Source organism: Silurus meridionalis, chromosome 23 (assembly GCF_014805685.1).
Source record: "Silurus meridionalis isolate SWU-2019-XX chromosome 23, ASM1480568v1, whole genome shotgun sequence".
Lineage (NCBI taxonomy): Eukaryota > Metazoa > Chordata > Actinopteri > Siluriformes > Siluridae > Silurus > Silurus meridionalis.
Window position 1 is genome coordinate 15,950,379 of NC_060906.1, and position 24,829 is coordinate 15,975,207.

Sequence of the window (24,829 nt, forward strand, 5' to 3'; positions counted from 1 at the left end):
CAGGAAAACATTAAGATGATAAAAAGAACAATGAACATGCTGCTCTAAGACTAATACATTTATAAACTGTAAAAGCACTAAGGGACGATTTACATGCATGACAGCGATATTTACTTCTTTTTCTCTGGGCTACACTCCGCCATCTCTGGAGTCCAGCCACGCCCGCTAAACGTACAAGACGAGGGAGGAGGAAGGGGTGGTCCGTGTCTCCATGGCGACGGTGACGTTTTTTCCCTCGATCTAATTGGCGTAAAGTCAGTGGCCTCAGTCTAAGTCTGCCTCTGTCCCGCCTTCCCAGGCCTCCCATTGGTTGTTTGTGACGCGTTTGCGCCGTCAAACTGCAATCTGATTGGCCGCGAGCAGGTCTTATTTTTCATGTTCGGTAGACGCGAGTCGCAATCGGTTCTTCCTCCAAACCAACCAGAAGACGGGTCTCTCGCTGTTGGCTTTGCGGAGTGGTGGATTCTGAGCCGCGGAAAAAAAAAGGTCGGCGGTTTCTTCCATAATTACTTTCGATCTCTTTGCCCTCCGTGTCACGGCGGTAATTTTTGATACTTTTGATAAATATTTGTGCAAAAAATCGCCTTGAGGGGAAAAAAACCCCCCCGACCTGTCAGACAGATTCACGTATAGTTAGCCGTTAAGCTAACTCAGGGTAGGTGAGATCAGAGGGTACGCACGAGCGTTTTGGTCGGTAAACGGAGAAAAATAGAAGAAGCGATAAAGGCGAACCGTTAAATTTGCACAAATAGCTAACGGGAGCTCTGTTTTGTGTTTTACATTAATGTCGAGCTTTTTTCGTGTTATTCAATGGATTTTTGCCAACAATAGCTGAGACTTTGTACTTGTGGTGTCTGGGGTTGTAAACTAGCTAGCGTGTAGCAGGAATATGGGTTTAGCTAGCGTGTTAGCTAGCAGCAGCAGCACAGGAACTGTTGTGGGTGAAAAGGGCATTAATAGATAACGGATTTATTAATAGGATAAAGTGTGTGTGTGTGCTGAAACAAATGACTAAAACCAGTAATCGCACTGCCTGGTGTTAGAGAGAGCTGTGCGGTCAGGTCTATACAGGTGTCTGGACCGGATCCTTCATATCTTCCGTAGGAATCTTGATAGTCTCTGGGGATCATGGTGTAAATTCTACATATATTGTGATTTTAGTGAGAATAGCAAGTAGTATAGAGCGATTATTGGCCGTCTTCCGGAAATCTTATCGCTAACGTCCACGCCTTCTGATCTGATCTTGCAGGTGCGCCTGAGAGAACTACATCAGCAGCTTGCTTTACACTTCCCGATCCGGTGTTTTTGAGTAGTCGCTTTCACGCCACCGGTTTTTTCCCCCCTTTATTGGACTGGCCGTAGACTTCACATCACGGACAACAGCATGGATAAAACTGAGCTGATTCAAAAGGCCAAGCTGGCGGAGCAGGCCGAGCGCTACGACGACATGGCGGCGTCCATGAAGGCGGTGACTGAGCAGGGAGCCGAGCTCACCAACGAGGAGAGGAACCTGCTCTCAGTCGCCTACAAAAACGTGGTGGGGGCTCGGAGATCGGCGTGGAGGGTCATCTCGAGCATCGAGCAGAAGACGGACGGCAGCGACAAGAAGCTGCAGATGGTGAAGGAGTACAGAGAGAAGGTGGAGGGCGAGCTGCGTGAAATCTGCGATGATGTGCTGGTAAGGCTGGGCACATTCTCCACTTTTTTAAATGGAGGTTTTCAAACATCTGGTCATATCACAATACACAACACGAGCTAAACAGTCGTGTTTTTATATGAAGATAAGGTGAAAGACGTTATCTGCATGGAAGTGATGTTTAATGCACACCTTTGTTTGACCATTGTGCCATTCATTGTGCAATCATGATTAATACCTGACTTCATGTTTTCATGTCAAGCAGATTGGTCAAGAGTTTTTGCCATTACTCTTAATTCTAAAATAAACACCATTACACGGTGTGTAAAGAAGCTGCCATGCGAGAACGTGGCAGTGTTCACATCTGAAGCTGTTCCAGAGCAATGCAGCGATTGATTCCTGAAACAGTGGTGCAGAGGCGAATGACCTGCCATATCAACTGCTCACGATCAATATGTGCTGCAGGCAGAAATGCTGCGTCCTTCTCCTCCCACATCCACTCAGAGGTGCAGGAGCTACGCAGTATTTCCTTACTCCTAGGTTGTTTTTTTTTTTGCGCTGAAAGGTTACTTCAGAGCACCGAATATGATATTTTAGAATGCAATTTGATCTTGTTTTGTCCAGAGATCCTGATGTTCAGGGTGTGTGTCAGGCTGTTAGGTTGGTTCTCATCCTCAAATCTGTTGTCAAATTGTGACACTTCCTGAAGGAGTAGTTTGGACAAAAAAAATACGTTCCCTTATGTTCTGTATGTAATCTATCATGTGTTTTGCTTCTTAAGTTTAAGAAGCTGAAATACTAATGTATCATTATTTTTTAAAACATACACTTATATGCTGACCATATCAGACTATTTTCAGCTTTCCCATTGCTTCCGTTTGATTACATTGGTTTGGGCTGCCATACAAAGGTTTCTGCAGTAAAGTACTTCCTGCACCATTTACTAGAGCGAAGACAAGTGTGTGGACACGAGTAGTTCCTTCTCAGATTACCTGCTTCAGCCCCCTAGTGTTGGTTCATGGCCTCCCACACTCGAACTTCCTCCATGCACGTTCACAAAGACATTCAGTGTTTATTGTGCCATATTTTAAGCATCTTTTTCATTTATCTAGAGATTTTACTCTGACCAGAGTGTGGGATATGACAAAGTATTACCGTCGATCACAAAAGGCGGGAAACGAAACTAAATATTGGAATGTGTAGTATAATTGGTAACTGAGAGTAATCAGCTCGTAGTTTTGGAGCCCTGGTATTGATGATCTCTTACCTTGCTGAATGCGTTGTGTGGGTTGATGGTTCGACGGATAGATATTTCGACTTTTTTTATTAAATTCCACATGCAGTGAATTAGGACCACCTGAGTTTTGATCATTATTATTAACGATTGATCAAGACTGTCTATAGACTGTGCCTGTTCCTCTGAGAGGAAGCGGGCAGTTTTATTGGTGAGGTTTGCTTCGTTTAGCCTCTACTCACTCGTCGTGGTTTCTGCTGCCTTTGGTTATGTAACTGCAGGTTTCTTTTAGAAAGGCTTCTTTTAATTACTACCACTAAATGATGAGTGAGGCTGTGAGTCTGCAGTGCATTTTGTGTTTGCTGTAGATAGTTTAAAGATTAGCGCCTTTCTATTATTTCACCAGAGCTGAACTAAGCTAAGGCTGAACCACTGGATCATGGAAGTGCAGCACAATACAGCCTGTTTAGAATAACCATGTGTTGGCACAAGTTGTCTGCTCAACAGCATCCTAGGTGAAGGAGTATTTTAGGCTATCATCACTGACCACAGAAGCTAAAGGAAAAGGCTGGGTTCACACAGGATGTCTGCAGGCTGCACGCACACATTCGCACACTTGTGCTTCAGACTTGCTGTGTGTGTGTGTGTGTGTGTGTGTGTGTGTGTGTGTGTGTGTGTGTGTGTGTGTGTAAAATCATTTGCATTTGTTTCCTAAAAATTTGATGCCCTTAAAAACACAATTGCAACTAAACACAAAGTTTCAGATCATGTTATGTTCAAGATAAGACTTTTTTTTTTCTATGAGCTGGGTATGGTGTTTTTTTTTTATTATTTATTTATTTTTCATAGATACTCCAGCTCCTTACATTTTTGCATAGACTATACTAAATTGATGTTTGCTTGAGTGCAGCATACTCTGGCATTAATATACTTTGTAGTTAGATTTCTGAGTAAATATTTGTATTTCTTCACAACTTTTTCAAATGTTAGTATTTCATTGTTTTATTTTTATTGCTTTCTTTTCAGCGGCTCCTGCAAAAATACTTGATTGCGAACGCCTCTAGTCCTGAGAGCAAAGTCTTCTATTTAAAGATGAAAGGTGACTACCATAGATATCTTGCAGAGGTTGCTTCCGGGGAAAATAAAAAGGGTGAGTGTGTTTTCTTTTCTCTAACATAATTCTGTCATTAAGGATCACTCTTTGATGCAGAATGAGAAATAAGTTGTAGTTTGTTATAGTAGCAATATTTGAGGTGCTTAGTGTGGTGTTTTTTTTTTTTTTTCTTCTCTCCGTCTGCATTTATTTGACAAAAGCATTGGCTGACTTGGTGATCACTTTCATTTGAATACGTCCTCCTACAGATTCAGTTTTCTCTCTTATGCAGCACAGTGCATTAAAACCTGCTGATTTTTACATGCAGCAGTCAAGAGTTTACACAGAATAGTGTAAAAACAAGGCTTCTTATGAACAGTGGATTTGTGGCCAGAAACACCTTGTTGATGAGAGAGAGCAGGGAAGGATGGTCATGCTGGTTTGAACTGACAGAAGGGTCACAGTAATTCATATAATCATTATTTACATTCATGCGAAGCAGAAAATAATTTCAGCATGCCAAACCTTGAGGCAAATGGGTTGAAACATCAGAAAACCACATTTAGTTCCACTTTCTTCGTAATCTTCAGTGGCCACAGGCTCAATAAAATTAGACAGTTTTTGGATGAAACATTGGAAAAATGACCATGATTTTGTCCCATGTCAGCAAGTTTAAACAAGTCTGGCTATTCGTGTTTTACTTCTTTTACTAGCAAGGTGATTCTAATCCCCTGCTTGTTGACGTTTTTTTTTTTTGTTTAAAAGCGTGAGACTTGTTTAAAAGTGCCAGCAGATTAGAACTCGCCAGACACCAACCGCAGTAATCACGCAGTCCCTCTCCACATCTGTTACTTGCAGTTGTGCAAAACCACAATGCTGTGCTTGGCGGTCTCTGGTGTATGGCAAAGTAAACTGTTGGTGAATAGTTGATATTTCACAACACAGGACATTAATTACACTTTTAGAGAATTGTATTACACCAGCATTTTTATGAAAGGATTAAATTTTTTTTTTTATATATATATATATATATATATATATATATACATATATATATATATATATATATATATATATATATATATATATATATATATATATATATATATACACACACATGTTAAAGGAGGTCAGCTTCTCAAAAGCAAAGAAATTTCTTTAGTACCCGACAGCCAGCTAAGCTCAGGAACATGTTATTGTATCAAATCTGATACAACATATTTGGTGAAATGCCTTGGGCACATTTTCAATATTTCAAACAGGCCTCCTCTCTGATGCTAACACTTGTTAGTATTAAATAATGCATGGTATTATCACTAAATGTTTTGTTTTTCTTTCCATACGCAGAGACAATAGGCCACTCACAGGATGCCTATCAGGAGGCATTTAGCATTAGTCAGAAGGAGATGCAGCCCACACACCCTATCCGTCTGGGTCTGGCCCTCAACTTCTCGGTCTTCTACTATGAGATCATCAACTCATCTGAACAGGCTTGTAATCTGGCCAAGCAGGTAAGTACTGACTCGATACGATGTAACTCATTCTCATCAAACATACAGTTTTGTAAAGAAGGCTATTAAACTGAATTGACCCTCATTTTAATTCCACTCGCAGGCCTTTGATGAAGCTATTGCTGAGCTTGACACACTTAATGAAGACTCGTACAAAGACAGCACACTCATCATGCAGTTACTTAGAGACAACCTTACAGTAAGTTACACACGGCTGAAGTGTTGCTTAAGGAACCAGTGTGATGTAAAACAAACATGGGTGTTTATGAAGTGTGGTCTAACTTCATAAACACCCGTGTTTGTTTTACATCACAACTTTTGCAATCAACTCCTGTTGATTTCATTCTCCATCACTGATCTCGGAGTCGTATTAATATGCATGGTCAAAAGCTTGGACAGGGTTTGTTTATTTTTTTTTTTTTATGTCTGCAGTGCTAAATAAACACAAAATGGTGAACAATAATTTGGATTTTACTTTTGAATTTTTATCTTAGGCGTTTTTAGCACTTTGTCAGTCAGATGTATAGATTTAACAGGATAATAGGAGCCGTATCTTTTTTTTTTTTTTTTTTTTTTTCCCCAGCATTACATGTAACTTTGTGGATATGGCATGCCTTTGATATAATCGTAATGATTAGTAAATTGCTGTGGTGTAAGAGGAATAGCACTTGTGGGTGGGGGTGGGGTGCTTTTATTGGGAAATGATAGTCTTTTTTAGTGAAGGCTGCATCTCACCACTCTGTCACAGAACATTTTATTTTTATACTTGCCATGTTGTGTCTCGTTTTTGTTCTAATTCTTTGTTAGCATGCGAAAAAGGGAAAAAGTCAAAATAATGGTGAACACGTCTTATTAAATCTGCCAATCTTTTCTTTCAGTTATGGACTTCTGACAATGCAGCAGATGAGGGTGAAGGAGGAGACGGAGAGAACTAAGACTCCAGCGTGTCTCCACATATATAAAATAAATGAAAAAAAAAATGGGGGAAAAAACAGGAAAAAAAAAAAAGAAACTTTTTACACATCATTCCTTATTGTTTCACATATAATTATCTAGTTATGTAAACCCATGATCAACGAGCTGTGTTTATGAAAATTTCTATTGTCCTGTTATTTTAAATCACCTGGCTTGAGATTGATATTAAGTTAAAATAACTCATTCATTCCTTCATTCTGTGGTTTTGTCTGTTTTTGCCTTTAATGTGCAGTGTCCGCTATAGAAAAGTATTACCCTCACATGACGTCAGCGTTCCATTGAATATAAGACAACTAGTGTATGTCCTTTTGCAGTTCTGCTGAATTAGACAGATCTAACAAGCACTGACAGGCAAGACAGACAGGCTTTCTTCAACAACAAGCTGTGTTTTTGGCCACTTGTGCAATACATGTTTGCGGAAGATTAAAACTCTTGTGAAGAATGTTAGCGATGGCACAAACTCTCCTTCACTTCAGTGCTGTCAATATGAAGGGTTGCTGTTAAGTAGCTAGTCAGCTAGCACTACTCGGCCTGGCGATTCTGCTTACTGGCTTTTCCAAGCAAGGTTTATTTCAAGTAACATGATGAAACACTCTTTCTAATCAAGACCTTCGCTTTTTTTTTTGTTACGTTAAAGCATGCCTCGGTCAGAAAAGTGCCACTTTATTATTATTTACAATGAATAAAAAAAGAAAATTGGTCATGCATGCTGATTTTTTTCAGTATTTTACTGGTTTGGAAATGAATACGCGTTACCCACTGCTACCAGGGTCGGTTCTATACTTTAATTGCAAATTTGTGCACATATTAAGGCTCTTTTGGTTTGTCCAGTGATGTCGATAAATATACAGACCACTGTTGTGTTTTTGCAAAACGTTGATTGTAGTCTCCCAAGAGCCTTGTGGAAAAGCGTTCCAATGCCCTCTGTAACGGCTATGTAACCTAAATTAAAAGTGACCATTTTATAAACCATACATATCACTGTGTACGTTTCTGAATTATGTTTAATTTTTAATAGTATTTAAATTTCTTGTTTTTTTTTATTTTTAAGCTCAATTTTTAATGTATAAGATTTCACTAGTGAGTGCTTCCCCAGCTTTTTTCAGCACATATCTTGTAAGTTATTCAGCATATATTATTTGCATATCTTTTCTTACACCTTTTTGAAGTCAGTAGATGCTTTCAGGCATGTAAAATAATTCATAAAACTAATAAAATTAGTTATTTTATTAAAATGCAATACAAAGCATATGCATTAGGTCTGGTATATAGTAGGTGGCAGGGATTACCCTTTTCTACCTTAACTATATATTATAATGTATGTGTGTGTGTGTGTGTGTGTGTGTGTGTATATATATATATATATATATATATATATATATATATATATATATTTATATTTATATATTTTGCACATACAATGAGATTAGTATGGTCAGATTTTATGTTATCCCTCAGTGTGCTTCTACTCATGACTTTTGAAAAGCTAAAAAGCTGGACCCTTCTGCCAACATGAACTAAAAATAGGATCTGGAACCCAGTCGGTTTTATCCTTTTATACCCCACATAGGATCGAATAGGACGTGTATGTGAATCATGGATATACATAAATATTTTCTGTGAACTAAATAAAACCACTGGTTTGTGGGGAAATTCAAGCTCAATAACAAGTAAGTGTGCTGCACGTTCACACCGTCTGACTGTGAATGGAATTGATTTGCTCGCGCTCGCGCTCTCTATCAAGTACTTCCGGGTGTCCGCTCTGCGCTCAGGACTTTTCGCAGTTTCTTTTCTCGGCGTGGTCGTGATTAACGTCAAAAAGAATGAAGAAGTTATGTCTTACACGCTGTCTAACACGCCTCATCGGACTCGTTTAATACAACTTTGTTTCAAATGAGCCTCTTTTCCCACTTCTGTGTGTATATGAACGGTGAACGCCGAGCGCCGACGCTGTACCATGTCCAGATGTTAATCCACGACCACATCAGTAATCGGACAGAGAAATGATGTGGCTTGTTATCTGAAGCAGGTCTCTGTTTGCTCTTCAGTGCGCCATGAAACACGTCGTTTTTGTTCTGGCATCATTATTTTTGACAGAGTGCTCAAAAAGACCGTCCCCACATGGCGAATATGGTGAGTTTCTGAACTTTATGTTCCCTATATAACTTCTGAATAGGTTTCTGTTCAACATTTGGGGCTTTCTAGAAAGTTTGGGCAAAGAAATAAACAAACCAACACACAAATACAGTATATAGCGTTGTTACATAACTCCTGTCAATATTTGAGAGATTTTAATTCATAATTAATGTCCTCCTCCTGCTCCTCAGTGTAAGTATCTTAATGTTCCAGAGTAATTAATAAACCTGGATCAGATCATGGGCACATTTCTAATCCTTAAAGAAATAATTAATTTAAGAAATGCAATTTTTCCTCCAAACAAGTCTGGTTTTATTTGTGCTATATGTTTGCATAGGTTGCCAAAATATAATCCATATCTTAGTCTCCTCCTCTAACAAGTCTACACAAGTCCAATCTATTACTTTAGTTCCAGTGCACTGAGAAATCGAGAAATCAAGAACTGGACTTTTTCTGACAGATGCCTGGTTTATATATTCGAACCCAAGAGTTAATATTTCAGGTCCTGTTTCATATTTCTCTCAGATCACTTGAAGTCCTTGCTGTCAGACTTTGATGTTCTGAATCTGTCAAGTCTGCAGCAGCACTCTGTGCGTAAGCGAGATGTACACAGCCATATGCATGCGGAGAGGCTTCTCACCTTCACAGCTTTACACAGGTGAGTCTGATTGCCGGTTCTACTTATCTTTTATAAGCAGATGTGTTGTTGACATATTTTCATTCACGGTTTGGCGGGTTTAATTCTGAGCTTGTACTTTCTGTACATTTTCTCTCAGTGTTTTACCATCAGGTTTTCCTGGTGTACCCAGTGTGCTCATGCAACAGCTTTGGAGACTCTTGTGTTCTGGACTGTATTGTTGTAAATGTTGTGTTCTGCCTTGAAAAAAAACAACAACAACCTGTGATTTAAGTTTAAAGCTACCTAGATTATTATGCAACCTATATTCCAACATGGAGATGCTGGTGGATGCTACAGGGGTATTTTTTGGCCATTTTGGAAAAAAATATGGTGTTGGGCTTAATATTGTGGTACAACTTAATAAGAAATAAGACGAATGTAGAGCAGTTTGGACTGAATAAACTCAGTCTATATTTAGGATCTGGCTTGTTACTTTTATGTCGCCTCTACAGTGAATTATAAACTGTAAGGGTAACTTGAATTTGTGTAATGAATGAGCAATGTCTATGACCATTTTTTAAACCTGCTACACGTTCTGACTCTGTGCTTGTGTTTGTAGGCATTTCAGGCTCTACCTTACCTCCAATACCGAACTGTTCACTGAAGACTTCCGCGCTGTGGTGGTGGAGAAAGACGGCACACACAAGAGCTATGCGGTTCACAGACAGAACTTCTTCACGGGCCACGTCATTGGTCAGTCATGAGTCTTCATGGACTATGATTTTCGGGGATGATATTGTGATTTGTGGTTAGAGTAGGCAGAAGGTTGTGAAGAGCCTGGAGAGGTGGAGGTACGTGCTGGAGAGAAGGGGAATAAAAGTACATGTGTGCGAATGAAAGGGAGGGCAGTGGAGTGGTGCAGTTGCAGGGAGAAGAGGTGGAGAAGGTGGATGAGAAGTGAAGAAAAGAGTGCAGGCAGGGTGGAGAAGAGTGATAGCAGGAGTGATTTGTGATAGAAGAGTATCTGCAAGAGTGAAAGGGAAAGTTTATAGGACTGTAGTGAGACCTGCGATGTTGTATGGTTTAGAGACAGTGGCATTGAGTAAAAGACAGGAGGTGGAGCTGGAGGTAGCAGAGCTGAAGATGCTGAGATTTTCGTTTGGAGGGACGACAATGAACAGGATTAGAAATGAGTTTATTAGAGGGACACGATTGAGATGGTTTGGACATGTGCAGAGGAGGGACATGGGGTATATCGGTAGGAGAATGTTGAGAATGGAGCCACCAGGAAGGAGGAAAAGAGGAAGACCAAGAAGGAGGTTTATGGATGTGGTGAAGAAAGACATGCAGGTGGTGGGGTGTCGGGGGTATGGAGACGGATGATCCGCTGTGGCGACCCCTAATGGGATCAGCCGAAAGAAGAAGAAAGAACCAGAATCTGACAACCTAAATAAATATAAAATGCAATAGTAATTACTAATTTATAGCTAGATGTTTAAAGAGCCTGGGTGTTTCAGGTTGTGGGTAGTACTGTAGGTTTTTTGTCAGTAAGTTTTGGTATTAACTTTACACCCTACACATGCAGGGGAGGAGAACTCACGTGTACAGGCACACGTTGATGACAATGACCTCACTGCTCGCATTCTGACTGATGAGGCTGAGTACAACATTGAGGTTAGTTTCATATGCATCACTTACTCATACTCATTGCTTTCTCACGTTTATTTTCTCTTCACAGCACACCCAAGCTCAAAAAAGTACACTTTTATTTATTCTAAAATTAATAACATCTTTGTTAATGCATATCAGAGTTTTATAACTGGGTGTAGAATCACTCTGTTGATGTAGATGCTGAAGTCCATTACGTTGTGCAATAAGGGATTGTTTTTGTGTGTTTTTTCTGCTGTGTGTAGCCTCTGTGGAGGCTCACTGAAGGCCCGCCAGATGGCCGTTTGCTGGTGTATCGATCGGAGGACATCCGGAACGTGAGCCGTCTCGCCGCTCCTAAAGTGTGTGGCTACATCACAGCTGAGGCCAGTCAACTCCTGCCTGAGGATGTGCGCACAGCCATGATAGCACAGGATAAAGAAGATGGGGAAGGTGGGAATTTAAAGGGGTTGGGAATTCCCATTAGTGCTGTCAACTTCCATATAAATTGCATTTGGAATTTGGATTCATTGACATGTTTTGCTATTCAAATTTATTTCTGTGACAAATAACCCTGCAGTATACTTCACAGACAGGTTATACAAACATCGAAAATGCAAATAATGTAGAGGAAAACAATCATAAAGAAATCAAATTTTATCCTAATCTTTAATGCACAGTTTCCCAGTGCTATGCATGCCTAAGAATCTATTGTTATTCTGGGGTTATATGTAGATAAAATAACGCTTAAATAAAGCTGCACTTAAATTTTATTAGCCTACATTATTACCTATTTTTTTGGGAAGATTCTCTTAACACTGTTTTATATGAGATCACAGCAGTGCTGCATTTAATATGCTCCCATGTTCATTAACGTTATTCCAGACAAATGCATTACAGTTCCTTCAGCTTTATCTTGCTTGTTTCTATCTACAAACATTACAAAATATAAGATTTCTCGTATATGTATGTATGCACTGAATGGCCATATCTAGACAGTTTACAATTTTATAGTAGCAGCACATGCTCTATTTTTAATTAAAATGTTTCACACCATTACTTTTTCTGTAGCAATGCGAGAAAGCAGAAATGAATGAACCCGGTTGTGTTTTTCATTTGCTGTGCTAACTCCAAATGTTTGTGACTGTATATAGAGATGGGTTTTTTTTTATTGTATCTTGACATTATCTCAATGTATGTATGTATGTGTGTGTGTGAGTGTATGTATGTAATGATACATGTCCTGAAAAACTGGCATTGTTCATGTTTAGAGCTTTAAACACTGTATTTAGTTTTGTTTTGGTGTGTATGTAAATGCACAGCAGGAACTGTTCCTCATTGCGATACTTCATTATTTATGGAGGCCTAATTAGAGCTGCTAGTAACGGCACAGGGAACTAACGATCTGTGCACGAGGGTGGTTGGGGGCTGCACAGAGGGAGTGTGGATTTAGAAGAGGAATAGTGTTTACTGTTCTTTGGTGCAAATAAGCTGATTTGCTTTTTTAGGGCTGAGTGAAACTAGCGGGTGCTGGAGTCCTATTGTTTGGGACCTGCGTGTGTAATGATCTTTTTTTCTTTTTTGTGATGATTATTAAACAATATTTTTGCAGTAAAAATGTTAACATGAGTTTAAAATACAAAAAAAAAAAAAAGTTTTGTTTGGAGTTTGATCAGTCTTTACATTTACACTTACATTTATAGCATTTGGACAGATGCCCTTATCCAGAGCGATGTACAAATTACTTTGATGTATCCATCAATTAATAAATTCTAATAATGGTTTATTAGAAACAGACTAACAATATTATCTGACTAAAACTATGTTGGGAGAGAAAGTAGTTAGAAATTATTATTTTTTTTCATCATGGGTATCTCTGCAAGAATGACCAATGCTAAATTCTTTCTCACACACTAGAGCACCTGAGAGTGAGGAGGCAGGCAGTCGATCACAGGAAGAACACATGCCCTCTGTTGCTGGTGGCAGATTATCGTTTCTACAGACACATGGGCCGTAAGGAGGAGAGTATCACCATCAACTACCTGGTGAGAGCAGCCTGTTCGTTTAGTTTGAAGCCAGTATCTAAGACTACGTGACTATTTTAAACGGTGGACCACTGAAAAAACACCATATCAAATTGAAACAATTGCAAATGAAATAATGCTAAGAGGGCAATTTTATTATTTCTTTGCTTACGAAATGTTGTAAAAGAAATTAAAATGTAGATCACAGCAATGTACCAAAAGTCGCATTCATTATTAATTTAATGTTGCAGAACACATGGAAAAAATTTCCTTTTAACTTAAACATACTTATATTTTCAACATTGTCCTATTAACCATTTAGCATATTAGCAGTTGTAATTCGATTCGATTAAATTAATTTTTATTTGTATAGCGCTTTTAACAATATTGTTATATAAACAATAAACATACAGATATTGTAGTGATAAAAATGAATAAAGATGTGCAGTTGGGGACTCCGGCAAAACTTGCTATACGAGCATAACCTAGAGGGAGAACCAGAAAGTAACACAGATATGAGGGATCTCTGGGATAAGAGACGACCCACCACCTGAGTGAATGTGTGACAAATATTCCCGTTCACCGAACACCATAGATTCATGATTGCTGCAGATCTGCTCCTTTACCTAAGAGAAATATACTGATAAAAGACTTGACTAAAAATAATATGTTTTTAGCCTCGACTTGAACACTGAGACTGTGTCTGAGTCTCGAACACTGATTGAAAGGTTGTTCCATAACTGTGGGGCTTTGTAAGAGAAAGATCTGCCCCCTGCTGTAGTCTTCATTATTTGAGGTACCAACAAATAGCCTGCACCTTTTGATCTGAGTAGGCGTGGGGGGTCATATTGGTAAAGAATTTCACTCAGATACTGTGGCATAAGACCGTTAAGTGCTTTATACGTCAGTAGTAGTATTTTATAATCAATACAAGATTTAATTGGGAGCCAGTGTATACTGATTAAAACAGGGGTGATGTGGTCATATTTTCTAGATCTAGTATGGACCCTTGCTGCTGCATTCTGAACTAACTGAAGCTTTTTTTATGCACTTATTCGAGCACCCAGACAGTAAAGCGTTACAGTAGTCTAATCTAGATGTAACAAAAGCATGAACTAGTTTTTCTGCATCCTGTAACATCATATTTCAAATTTTTTCTTTTTTTATAAATTTTTTAAATTAAAGAAGTCGACTCTGGTAATATTATTCATGTGAGCCTCAAAGGAAAGATTGAGTCAATAATCACACCAAGGTTTTTGACTGCTGTACACACTGAGACAGAGACTCTATCCAGAGATGCTACGTAATTGGAAAGTTTACTTCCAGCTGCATGTGGTCCTAGTAAAAGTACTTCCATCTTATCCGAGTTGAGCAGAAGAAAGTTATCAAGCATCCACTGTCTAATGTCCTTTACACACTTCTTAACATTGTTAAGCTGATCTCTCTCTCTCTCCTCTGGTTTTGCTGAAATATACAGCTGTGTATCATCAGCATAGCAATTAAAGCAAATACCATGTTTATGTATAATTTCACTCAGACGCAGCATATATAAAGAGAAAAGCAGTGGGCCTAATACAGATCCTTGCGGAACACAAAACTTTACCTTAGAGAGTGTGGAGAAATTACCATTTACATCTACAAACTGATAGCGATCAGTCAAATAAGACCTAACCCAGGAGAGAGCTGTTCCTTTTATTCCAACAACGTCTAGCAGGCAGGATAGTATGATTAATGGTGTCTAAAGCTGCAATAAGATCGAGTAAAACAAGTAGAGAGAGAAAGTAATTATATTAATACTAATAATACCCATCATTATCATCATCATCATATTATTATTATTATCATTATTATTATTATTATTATTAAAGCAACTGGACTAATGTAACTGGGTGTCCTTTGGACTAAATGCATCATACTTTTTGTCTTGTGCACTCAGTGTGTTGACTGATATGCCGTGTGCCTGCAGATTGAGCTGATCGACCGGGTGGATGACATCTACAGAAACACATCTTGGGATGAGGAGTTTAAGGGCTACGGTGTTCAGATCCAGCAGGTTTGTGTCACCATTGCTTCTGAACATGTTTATGGTCATACCATAAGTATGACTGTTGTTGACTTTTTGTGTTTTTAGATCATGATAAACAAATCCCCCACTAAAGTGGAACCAGGACAAACCCACTACAACATGAAAGGGAGTCCAGTGAAGAACAAAGAAGTATGGGATGTGAAAAGACTTCTGGAGGTGCGAGAAATGTTCTCCCAATACATTTGTGGTGTCTCACTGAATGAACACAGTCATTACTTTATCGTGTATATGACATAACACTCCTATTGACCTTCTGTGAGAAAACGTAAATAGATATAGCGGTGTAACGGTACACAAAATTCACGGTTCGGTACAAACCCCATTTTAAACTCACGGTTTGGTACGTACCTCCGCTTTAAAGCCATGTTTCAGTATGTACCTCCGATTTAAAGCCATGTTTCAGTACGTACCTCTGATTTAAAGCCATTGTTTAGTACGTACCTCCGATTTAGGCAGATGTAGAGGACAGGGTGGTATGGAGATGGATGATCTGCTGTGGCGACCCCTAATGGGAGAAGCCGAAAGAAGTTGTTGTTGTTTATTGTTATTAACATTTGTGAACATAAAAAATTGACATTTTTTAAATGTAAATTAAAAAAGTGTTACATTTTAAATAAAATGCCTGCTTGGGTAAAAAATATAGAAAATAATATTTTATAATTATATATATATATATATATATATATATATATATATATATATATATATATATATATATATATAAAAATCTAATTAATGCAATACATTTTTTATTATTTAAATTGATCATATGAATTAAAATAAATAGAAAAATGTAATTAAATACTTTACATTTGTTAGACCACATTTGGTTAATACAGATGTGTATGTAAGCGTGTGGGTGATGTACATTTCATTTTCTGTCAGGATTTTCTCCTTTTAAGAGAAATTTTTGAAGCTGAAAAAAAACCTCGAAAGAATCAGCTATATAATCCATAGCTCTAGCATTAGCTGCTAACCAGGAAGTGGCTAGGGGCTAACGATAGCACTATGAATTATTAAGCCGTTTCATGCATGCGCAAAACAAGATTTGGTCCAGATTTGGTTCTGCTTTTCCTAAATGCCACTTGTGCACTACAAAGAATAAACTAGGTATGTAGAAGCCACATATTGAGTTTAAATATCTTATAATTTAGACATTTTAAAGCTTATAGTGGCTGCTTATTGAGTAATGCATGGGAGATTTGTCCTTTTGAACAAATTCGCTCATGCTGGGTTGTTTCTTTCTGTAAAAACAGCAAAAAAAAAGAGCATTTGAGTATGCAAGGTGCAGCAATTTGTGTAAATCAACATTTGTATTGTTATTAATGATAATTACAGATGCGAGTTGACAACCGTGCTTAAAGAAATCAAAATAAAATATAATAACATTGTTTTGACAATTTCTGTTTAAAAAAATACACAGACATTTTGTTTTGTTGTGAAGATATAAGCATCTAGAATATATAATGAATGTAATTTTGTATAATAATTAAATGATATATGCATAAATTAACATTGAAAACAAGCATGTGAACGTAGTAAAACCGCAGTAAATCACGTTTGACAACAGATAAGTTACTGTTGTAGCAGACAAATGCTATAAAAAGAGAATGAAACGGAGAAACGCAGCAGGCCAACAGACTTTATAATAAAAAAAGAAAAAAAAATGCATTGGTGTATAAATGCATAAACATTCGCTGAAAAACCACAACAGTGAGTAAAATGTAATTATTTACTGCTGCTGTTATTTGCTGCTTTTAGATGTAGTGTTTGTTCGCACCGTTTTAATCGAATCCATCGCTATGTTGCGAGCGAACTGATTGCGCAACCTGATGCTCGCGAGTCACGACAGAACAGATCCAGTGCGACTGTCCTGAACTTACAAACAAACAGTTTACACAATTACACTTCATTAAACTACACCATTTTTACATGATGAGGATTATAATGTTCTTTGTTGTGTTGAATATAAAATGCTTTGGATGACTTGGGATGCACACTTTTTCCTGCTGCTGGTTGATCCTGTACTCTGCTATTTCACAAGCGGCTGTGTTAGCTTGCTGTCGCGCTAACCGTAACTTGAGCAGCCCAACTATTTGAAAATGGCAATTATTAACAACGAATCTCATTACCGATTTTAGCGATCAGTTGTTGCAGCGCTCGAACAAACAGTACAATATAGTGTACTTTAAGCATATACATATCCACAATAAATGTACAAACACAATTATATAACACTATTATATAATTAATGTAGCTCACAGGGGAAGTGGTAGCTCAGGGGTTAAGACACTGGACTCTTGATTGAACTGAACTGTTCAGTTTTTTCAAATAGATAATGAAAGACACTCTGGACAAGGGATGCTGCCAAATGCCGTAAATGTACTGACGTTTTCAGGGCAGTTTCCAGCTTCAGTGGAAAAAGCTACAGAGCAAAGACCTTTTCTTACCACAACTGGTTCGATAATAGACTTTTAAAAGTATAAATCTTTTCTTTCCTTTCAGCAATTCAGCATTGACATTGCAGAAAATGCCTCCCAAGTGTGTTTGGCTCACTTGTTTACTTATCAGGACTTTGATGAAGGCACGCTAGGCCTTGCCTACGTCGCCCCCGCCAAAGAGGAGGCCCCTGGAGGAGTCTGTTCCAAAGGTGAGTAAAAAGTTGCCCACATAGGGCATATGCACACACTGAGAGAGCAGGTGTGAATGTAAATGCACCTTTGAACGCAAACGCACCTGAAGAAATAATGAGATAAAGATCTGTTCCTCAGACACACTGACACCCTGTTACCTATATGTTAGTACAAGGCTTCCTTTAAATGTGTGCTTTAAAGGTGTTTCAAATGTGCTTATTAATGTTATTTTCTAGTGTTTGTGTTGTTATTGCTTTTATACATACATCACTTAGATAATATTCTTGAATAAGTAAGGAGTTTATTAGATTTAAATGAACAACTGGCAAATAAAGGCTAATGTCACTCAAATTCATGTTTACTGCAAACCAAGAAAGATGAACAGAAGGCCATGGATTCAGTTTAAATCTGTTTATAGTTAAAGTGCTGTAAAGTTCCAGTTTGCTTTTAACCAAGCTTCACAAAATCCTACAATGGTCAAATACAAAACTGCTCTTTTGAAAGAAAGTTTACTTTTTTTTTGTCTTTTGTGGTTTGTTCTAGAGTCCCCTCAGTCAGGAAATGATCGCCGGATTATATACCTGAACACAGGCTTAACCAGCACTAAGAATTATGGGAAGACTATTCTGACGAAGGTTGGAGGGTCTGTTTTGTTCAAGTTCACAGGCCTGATATAATAAATGATGATGATAAATAGTTCAGTCTTTTACCTGCCATCAACAGGAGGCTGATTTGGTGACCACTCATGAGCTCGGGCATAACTTCGGGGCTGTTCATGATCGAGATGATGTGCCATACTGTGCCCCCAGCGAGGACCATGGGGGAAAATACGTCATGTACCCCATTGCTGTGAGCGGAGATCATTCCAATAACAGGGTACTACGTCTTTAATGTACCACAAAGTCATCAGAACATTGTTGAAGTGCTATGTTACTGCATTACTTTAAGAAATATATCTCCAGCCTGAGCAGCGAGCTTTATAAATAAAGAATTAAAATATATAATATTTAAAGTATATACTGATAATGTATGTTATGTACTGTAAAAGTCTTTCATAGATTTTATTTCCTACTTTTTGACAGTCTTGCAACATAAATTCTTATTCTGAATTTTTTTTTGTGTGTGTGTGTGGAGTGACCGCCATAGAAGTTCCTATCAACTCGCTGTTACTGTAGTGCCATAACATTAATATAAGTGTGTGTCCGTCTTACAGCCAGCATATTACTGTCCAAGTTCCAGTTATAAAAAATGTATTAAAACTTTAATGTTTGAAAAGTGAATGGAGCAATTTTAACATAGTTCATAGTCAAGTGGTAAAAATGTTTAGAGCTGAGAGTAATGCGTGTACTAGTATACAGGAACTCACACAGTAACTAAAATCTCTATGTAAATCATATTTCTTAGCTCCTTGAATTGGAAATGAATTGTGTTTAGCCTGTATATGAATATAAGCATATTCATGAATATTTGTGTTGAAGCCTGTTAATGCTATAAGTGCATACTGGTTTAATCAGGAAATCCTGTCTAGCGTGATGTGATGTATACACATATTCAGTTTGTTTTAACGTTCGGTGGCCGACTTGCATGTGAGACGCGTGCTCGGTGTGAACAGCTAATTGACCATTTATGATTCAATTTCTCAAAATGCTAATAATAGAAATAATTGGAGCTTGTTAGTTTGAAAAATGGAAGAAAATGCTGAATTATTCCTTTTACTGTACAGCTTTACTATTGGGACCATTATAAATGAGGGTTTTTCTTCAACGAATGTCTTCAGGTTATCATTGTATTTGTTCACAGCTGTTTTCCAACTGCAGTAAGATGTCCATCGTGAAAAGCTTGAGACACAAGGGCCCGTCATGTTTTAAGGAGAGAAACAGTAAGGTTTGTGGGAACTCCCGAGTGGAGGATGGAGAGGACTGTGACCCGGGCCTTGTTCACCTCCACACTGACCCCTGCTGTACCTCAGACTGCAAGCTACGACCCAAAAAGCAGTGCAGGTAGGGCGCCCTCATGTGGCTGTGGAGTCTATGCACATAATTGTAATGCACTCGTTCATGGTATTTAACTATAACCTTCTGTTTGTTCGATTTTTTTGTTTTACATTTTACATACGAATTGTATAGCACATAAATCTACTGTCTGTTCATGGTCTTGTTTTGTTGCCAGTGATAGAAACAGTGCCTGCTGCAAGAATTGCATGTATGAGAAATTCGGGAAGTCATGCCAGGAACCCATCAATGCCACCTGTAAAGGAATGTCCTATTGCACAGGTGGGACGAAATCCGGTTGAAGACTAATACATGCTTGTATAAAAAAAAAACAACGCTATTTTCCACCTAGTGTTGCTTTGAGATGGACAAGAGAGAAAGAGAGAGCATATGCCATTATTAAATTCAATAGCAATTTGTTCCTTTTGTCTTAATAGGTAACAGCAGTAAATGCCCTCCTCCAGAGAACCTGCCTAATAACACCACTTGTGTGGACAGCGGAAAGTGTATGAATGGAGAGTGTATACCATTCTGTGAGGCGGTCCCCAAACTGCTTTCCTGTGCCTGCAACGGTGTGCTCTCTTTTATTTTTATTAGATTTTATTTATTTAGCATCGATCTCACTAAATGAACACGTAGTGGGGTCCAAAGGTCTGACACTACTTGCTAAAAATGCTTCTAATTTAATACCAGTTTCATTATATGTGATGTTTTTTCAAATTCAGAATTTCATTGTAGACCATATGCCCAATTTTGTATCAATCACTGTATTAGCACTGAATTCTAAGTAACTAACCAGAACCAGCGTAATCAACTTATTAACTAGATTCTAAGTCCAATCTGTCCAAAATCTGACAAAAATCTGATAAATCCATCAGGGTTGTCTAAATGAGTTTTTTTTTGTTTTACATTATTTACAAGTATACCTTTAAGAAAATTGAAATACTTAATGTACGATTATCATTATGATGATTATTTAATGTACGAGTTTTCCTGGCTTGTCACACGGTAACATGTTTTGTTGTGGGGATCCACTAAAGTTTCGGGAAGGTTTGATAGTCTCTCTTTTACAGAGACAGATCGCTCGTGTATGGTTTGCTGCCGCAGTAAAAGTGGCGCATGCTCTCCATACCAGGATGAGAAAGGAAACTTCCTGTACCTGAGAAAAGGCAAACCTTGCACTGTGGGCTTCTGTGACGGAAAGGTGTGTGACTTCACCCTGGCACACTGAATATTTACAGAATTTGGGGTTCTTGTTCATTTCTTTAGCTACCTTATGGTGTAATATTCAACATTCCTGTAGCATTTAACTGCATCCAATATAGGAATTTAAATGTAGCTTCATTTAGACAAATTTTACAGCAATACATTCATACATTGTACAGCCACCATCATGTGCATGACTTGGAAAAGATTTTGAAATGAACCCAGGCAGGTCTTATTGCACTGGCATGTTTCTCTCCCTCTGAGTGAACTGCTAAACACTGACTAAGGACATTTATTCTTAAAATAGGACACTACAGTAGCCTACTCCTGAACATTTATGTGCCAGAACATTAATCGGGCGTTCCTCTGATCAATCTGGTGGTCTGCACTATTTTTATTTAGTAAATAATACTACATTTTCTATTCACCGCAGGGTAAATGCATGAAGCAGGTGCAAGATGTCATCGAAAGGTTGTGGGATTTCATTGACAAGCTAAACATCAACACATTCGGTGAGTCTTGTATATATCATGCATCGGATGTTATTTAGAGAATGCACTGTATGAAGAGCAAGAGGGTGAGTTGTACTTTCTTTTTTTTTCTTCTCTTTAAGGGAAATTCTTAGCTGATAACATTGTGGGCTCTGTGGTGGTCTTTTCCCTGCTCTTCTGGATCCCTCTTAGTATTCTTGTCCACTGTGTGGTAGGTTGCAAAAGTTTTCATTTTGTGTTCATTTCAAATAAATCTAGTGTTTGAATTGGGTATAATTTGCAGTGCTTTCATTTTTTTCTCTCTTCTTTCTAAAGGATAAGAAACTTGACCAGCAGTATGAACTGAACACACGATCGCTCTTTTACCCCAGTGTAAGTGATGGACATTACTGTATGTATATGCAGTATAATACGGTGCCTACTAGTGAGGTCAAGTTAGATTCAATTTCTATTTATTGGAAAGTGGTTGATAATTAAGAGGTAGTGTGAAAACACTGGGTGTGTGAGAAAACTGCTAATGGCATACAGGGGTGGACTTGTACAGCGATCCATTGATTGGTTAAAAAAAGGCTTTTATTATAACAGATCAAACTAACAGTCAGAGTTAAGCTGTAAGGTCGTTCAACTTAAACAGAAAACTTTGTGCTCTACAGTTTCTAGGTTGCATGATTTAGTAACTTCAAGAGAAAGTAAAGAAAAAAAAAAAAGGTTTCCTGTGAGAGGAAGGACTCTTTATAGCTACTAACAAGAACTGACTTGTTTCACAATAAACATAACCAGAAGCTGATAAAATGTACAATGTGTCATTTCCACTAAATAAAGTGTTTGTACTGACACATCACAAGGAAATAAGAAGATTAAAACGCTCAAAATGACCGTGACTTTTCACATCATAAATTATCAAAGGTATAAGTAAATATTCAGTAATATTATTGAATCCACTCTGAATTTTTCAAACCTGCCTAGTTAATAGGTACACTCACTCTATATGGACAAAAGTATTGGGACATGAGACTTTTCCAGTTATATGTGGTTCTTCCCATGCAATTGTATAGGATGGTTTTGAATCCGGTAGCATTACGTTTTCCCTTCACTTGAACCTGGAGACGCAAAACCAGTTCCAGCATGACTGTGTGCTCCATGAAGATATGGTTTTTATGGGTTGGAGTGAAAGATTTTAAGTGGCATGTCGTAGAGCTTTGACCTCAACCCTATTGAACCGTTGGCAAGAATTGGAACTCTGACTGCAACCCAGGCTTCCTTACCCTACATCACACTCTTGGGGGTGAATGAGCACAAATTATAGAGGAGAAAATGGGGACTGGTGATGGGTGTGTGTGTGTGTGTGTGTAATGTGTAACAACCGAATAGATGAACTGATTTCAGATTAATTAGCAATGAGTAATAAACAGCAGATTTCTAATTGTGGTACATGTATGTCTGTTTTTAGAACGCAGAGTTGCTGAGCAGTCTCGATTCAGCCTCAGTGCGCATCTTCAAGCCTCACTCTGCCTCAGCTCTCACTGCTGTCCCACGCTTCCAGAGCAGCACCCCTCCCGCCCCTCTGACTGCCGGCAGCGTAACGTCTTCAACCTCGGGCATGTTGGCCGGCACGGACCCTCCACGCATGGACACCATCCAGGAAGACCCGAGTTTCGACTCCCGCCTGGATGAGCAGGTCCTGGAAGAGGACTTCACCACTCACACCAATGCAGCTCGGTCCTTTGCGGACCTGACCGACGCCGCAGAGAACGATCTGGAGAGATCATTCAAGATGAAGCCACATGGGCACAGCATCAGGAAGGAGACAGAGTGCTGAGTGTGTGTGTAAACTGAACTAATTCTTGTTTTTTTTTTTTTTTTTAACAGAAAGTGGGTGAAAGTAGTGCAAGTGACTGCATGAACTCCAGAGATGCAGAATAAGCAAAGCTTGCATAAGTATAAGAGTGGGCTGGAGCTTATGTAACTCTGTATTCAGAAATACAGACGGTATGGTTTAAAAGCACTTCAATTTCCTGTCGGGTGAACAGAGTGTGTTGCTTATGTTTACATAACGCTCAGTTTAGCACTGACGCCTCACTGAATACAGGGTGCACATTCACCAGAAGACTAATGTAATGACTTTGCTACACTTCGAGTCACTTGTGGTGTGTGTTTTAACTGTCTATATATTAGCAAAACGAGTTATTGAGAGCGTTTGAACTTATCGCAGAAGCGAATGTTACATAAGAGGAGAATTCGAAAAAGGTGTTTAGGTACACACTCATTGGCCACTTTTTAGTAAAAAACCTGTACACCTGCTCATTTATACAGTCAGCTAAGCAGCCAAACACGTGGTAGCAATGAGTCAAATTCACATTATACATCAATCAAATAGAGAATGTGATCTCAATGATGTTGACCATGTTGTAGTTACACCAAAAGGGCAGGTTTGTGTATTTAAGAAACTGCTGATTTCTTTATTTTAATAGGCAATTACACAATAATATGCCAGAAGCACAAACATCTACTGAGGTGGTTCTGTGGGCAGAAGCACTTTGTCGATGAGAGAGGTTAGACTGGTTAGCGCTGACAGGAAGGCTACTTGTGGTAAATCTCTTCCTGCGAGCTGCAGATTCGTGATCTGGGCTAACAGGAGAGGAATCCATTGACCCAGTGTGGTGTTCTGATCATCTGTCTTAAGCTTTGACTTGTGAAATTTGAAATGCTTTTCTGCTCACCACAGTGGTAAAGAGTGATTATTTGAGCCTCCATTACTGTCAGCTCAAACCAGCCTGACTGTTTTCATTTGATGTCTCTTCATCAAAGCATGTCTACTTGCAGAGCTTATATATACAACAAATTCTAGAGAATTCAGTAGTGTGTGAAAATGCCAGATCAGCAGTTTATGGAATACTTAAATGTGCCCGTTCTGGTATTTGATGTAAACAATAACAGAAGCTCTTGGATTTTGTTGCTGCCACGTGACTGATTGTTTGGGTAAGTCCATGAACGTGCAGGGAAACAGGTGCTTCTGTAACTCATTACACAACTCCCTTATTTCCACACTCTTTGTGCCTTATTCGTTAACTTTTAACACACCAAACTTTCATTCAACCACAAAGAATTTCTACAAATTATACCAAAGTCTTTTCAGCATTTCTCCCCCAAATCTATGCACACCTGACCAGCTTTAGTATTAAGAGCTTTAAGAGCTTTAAAAGGGAATGAACAAAAGAATGATTTGTTTACATGCCTGTTTAGCTGTGAGGTTCCAGAAGGGTATCTTATATTTATAAAGATGTGCTTTCTGAACTGCATCCTTCAAGGGTTTCGGTCATCTAGATCATTAAACACCTAAAACGAGTAGGTCAAGATTTCTTTCCAACTGTGGAGCATCGTTAATTATGAGGAAAACTGATTGAGGTGACTGGATTATGTCATTGGTCCAGTCGTCTTCAACTATGGCAACTATATTGTATATGTTTATATACATGAGTATAGACTTTTGCTACTTTAATATTGAGTGTATACTGTTACATAGTGCACAGCGATACACTGGTAGCGA

At 38.5% G+C, this 24,829-nt stretch overlaps 2 protein-coding genes across 2 annotated transcripts; both read left to right on the plus strand.

The window, feature by feature from the left end:
- The first annotated feature begins 335 nt into the window (after positions 1 to 335).
- On the plus strand, positions 336 to 7,423 carry ywhaqa (tyrosine 3-monooxygenase/tryptophan 5-monooxygenase activation protein, theta polypeptide a). The gene is made up of 6 exons (XM_046836977.1): positions 336 to 486; positions 1,250 to 1,678; positions 3,897 to 4,020; positions 5,311 to 5,474; positions 5,578 to 5,673; positions 6,353 to 7,423. Exons 2-6 carry the CDS (start codon positions 1,385 to 1,387, stop codon positions 6,407 to 6,409), a joined length of 735 nt encoding a protein of 244 aa, XP_046692933.1. The 5' UTR covers positions 336 to 486; positions 1,250 to 1,384; the 3' UTR covers positions 6,410 to 7,423.
- A 699-nt stretch (positions 7,424 to 8,122) lies between these two features.
- On the plus strand, positions 8,123 to 24,627 carry adam17b (ADAM metallopeptidase domain 17b). The gene is made up of 19 exons (XM_046836975.1): positions 8,123 to 8,582; positions 9,111 to 9,243; positions 9,824 to 9,957; positions 10,790 to 10,878; positions 11,118 to 11,304; positions 12,769 to 12,896; positions 14,842 to 14,928; positions 15,007 to 15,117; positions 17,467 to 17,611; positions 18,138 to 18,229; positions 18,318 to 18,470; positions 19,395 to 19,594; positions 19,764 to 19,867; positions 20,023 to 20,157; positions 20,659 to 20,789; positions 21,225 to 21,303; positions 21,405 to 21,493; positions 21,598 to 21,654; positions 22,733 to 24,627. Exons 1-19 carry the CDS (start codon positions 8,504 to 8,506, stop codon positions 23,099 to 23,101), a joined length of 2,502 nt encoding a protein of 833 aa, XP_046692931.1. The 5' UTR covers positions 8,123 to 8,503; the 3' UTR covers positions 23,102 to 24,627.
- Positions 24,628 to 24,829: the final 202 nt, after the last annotated feature.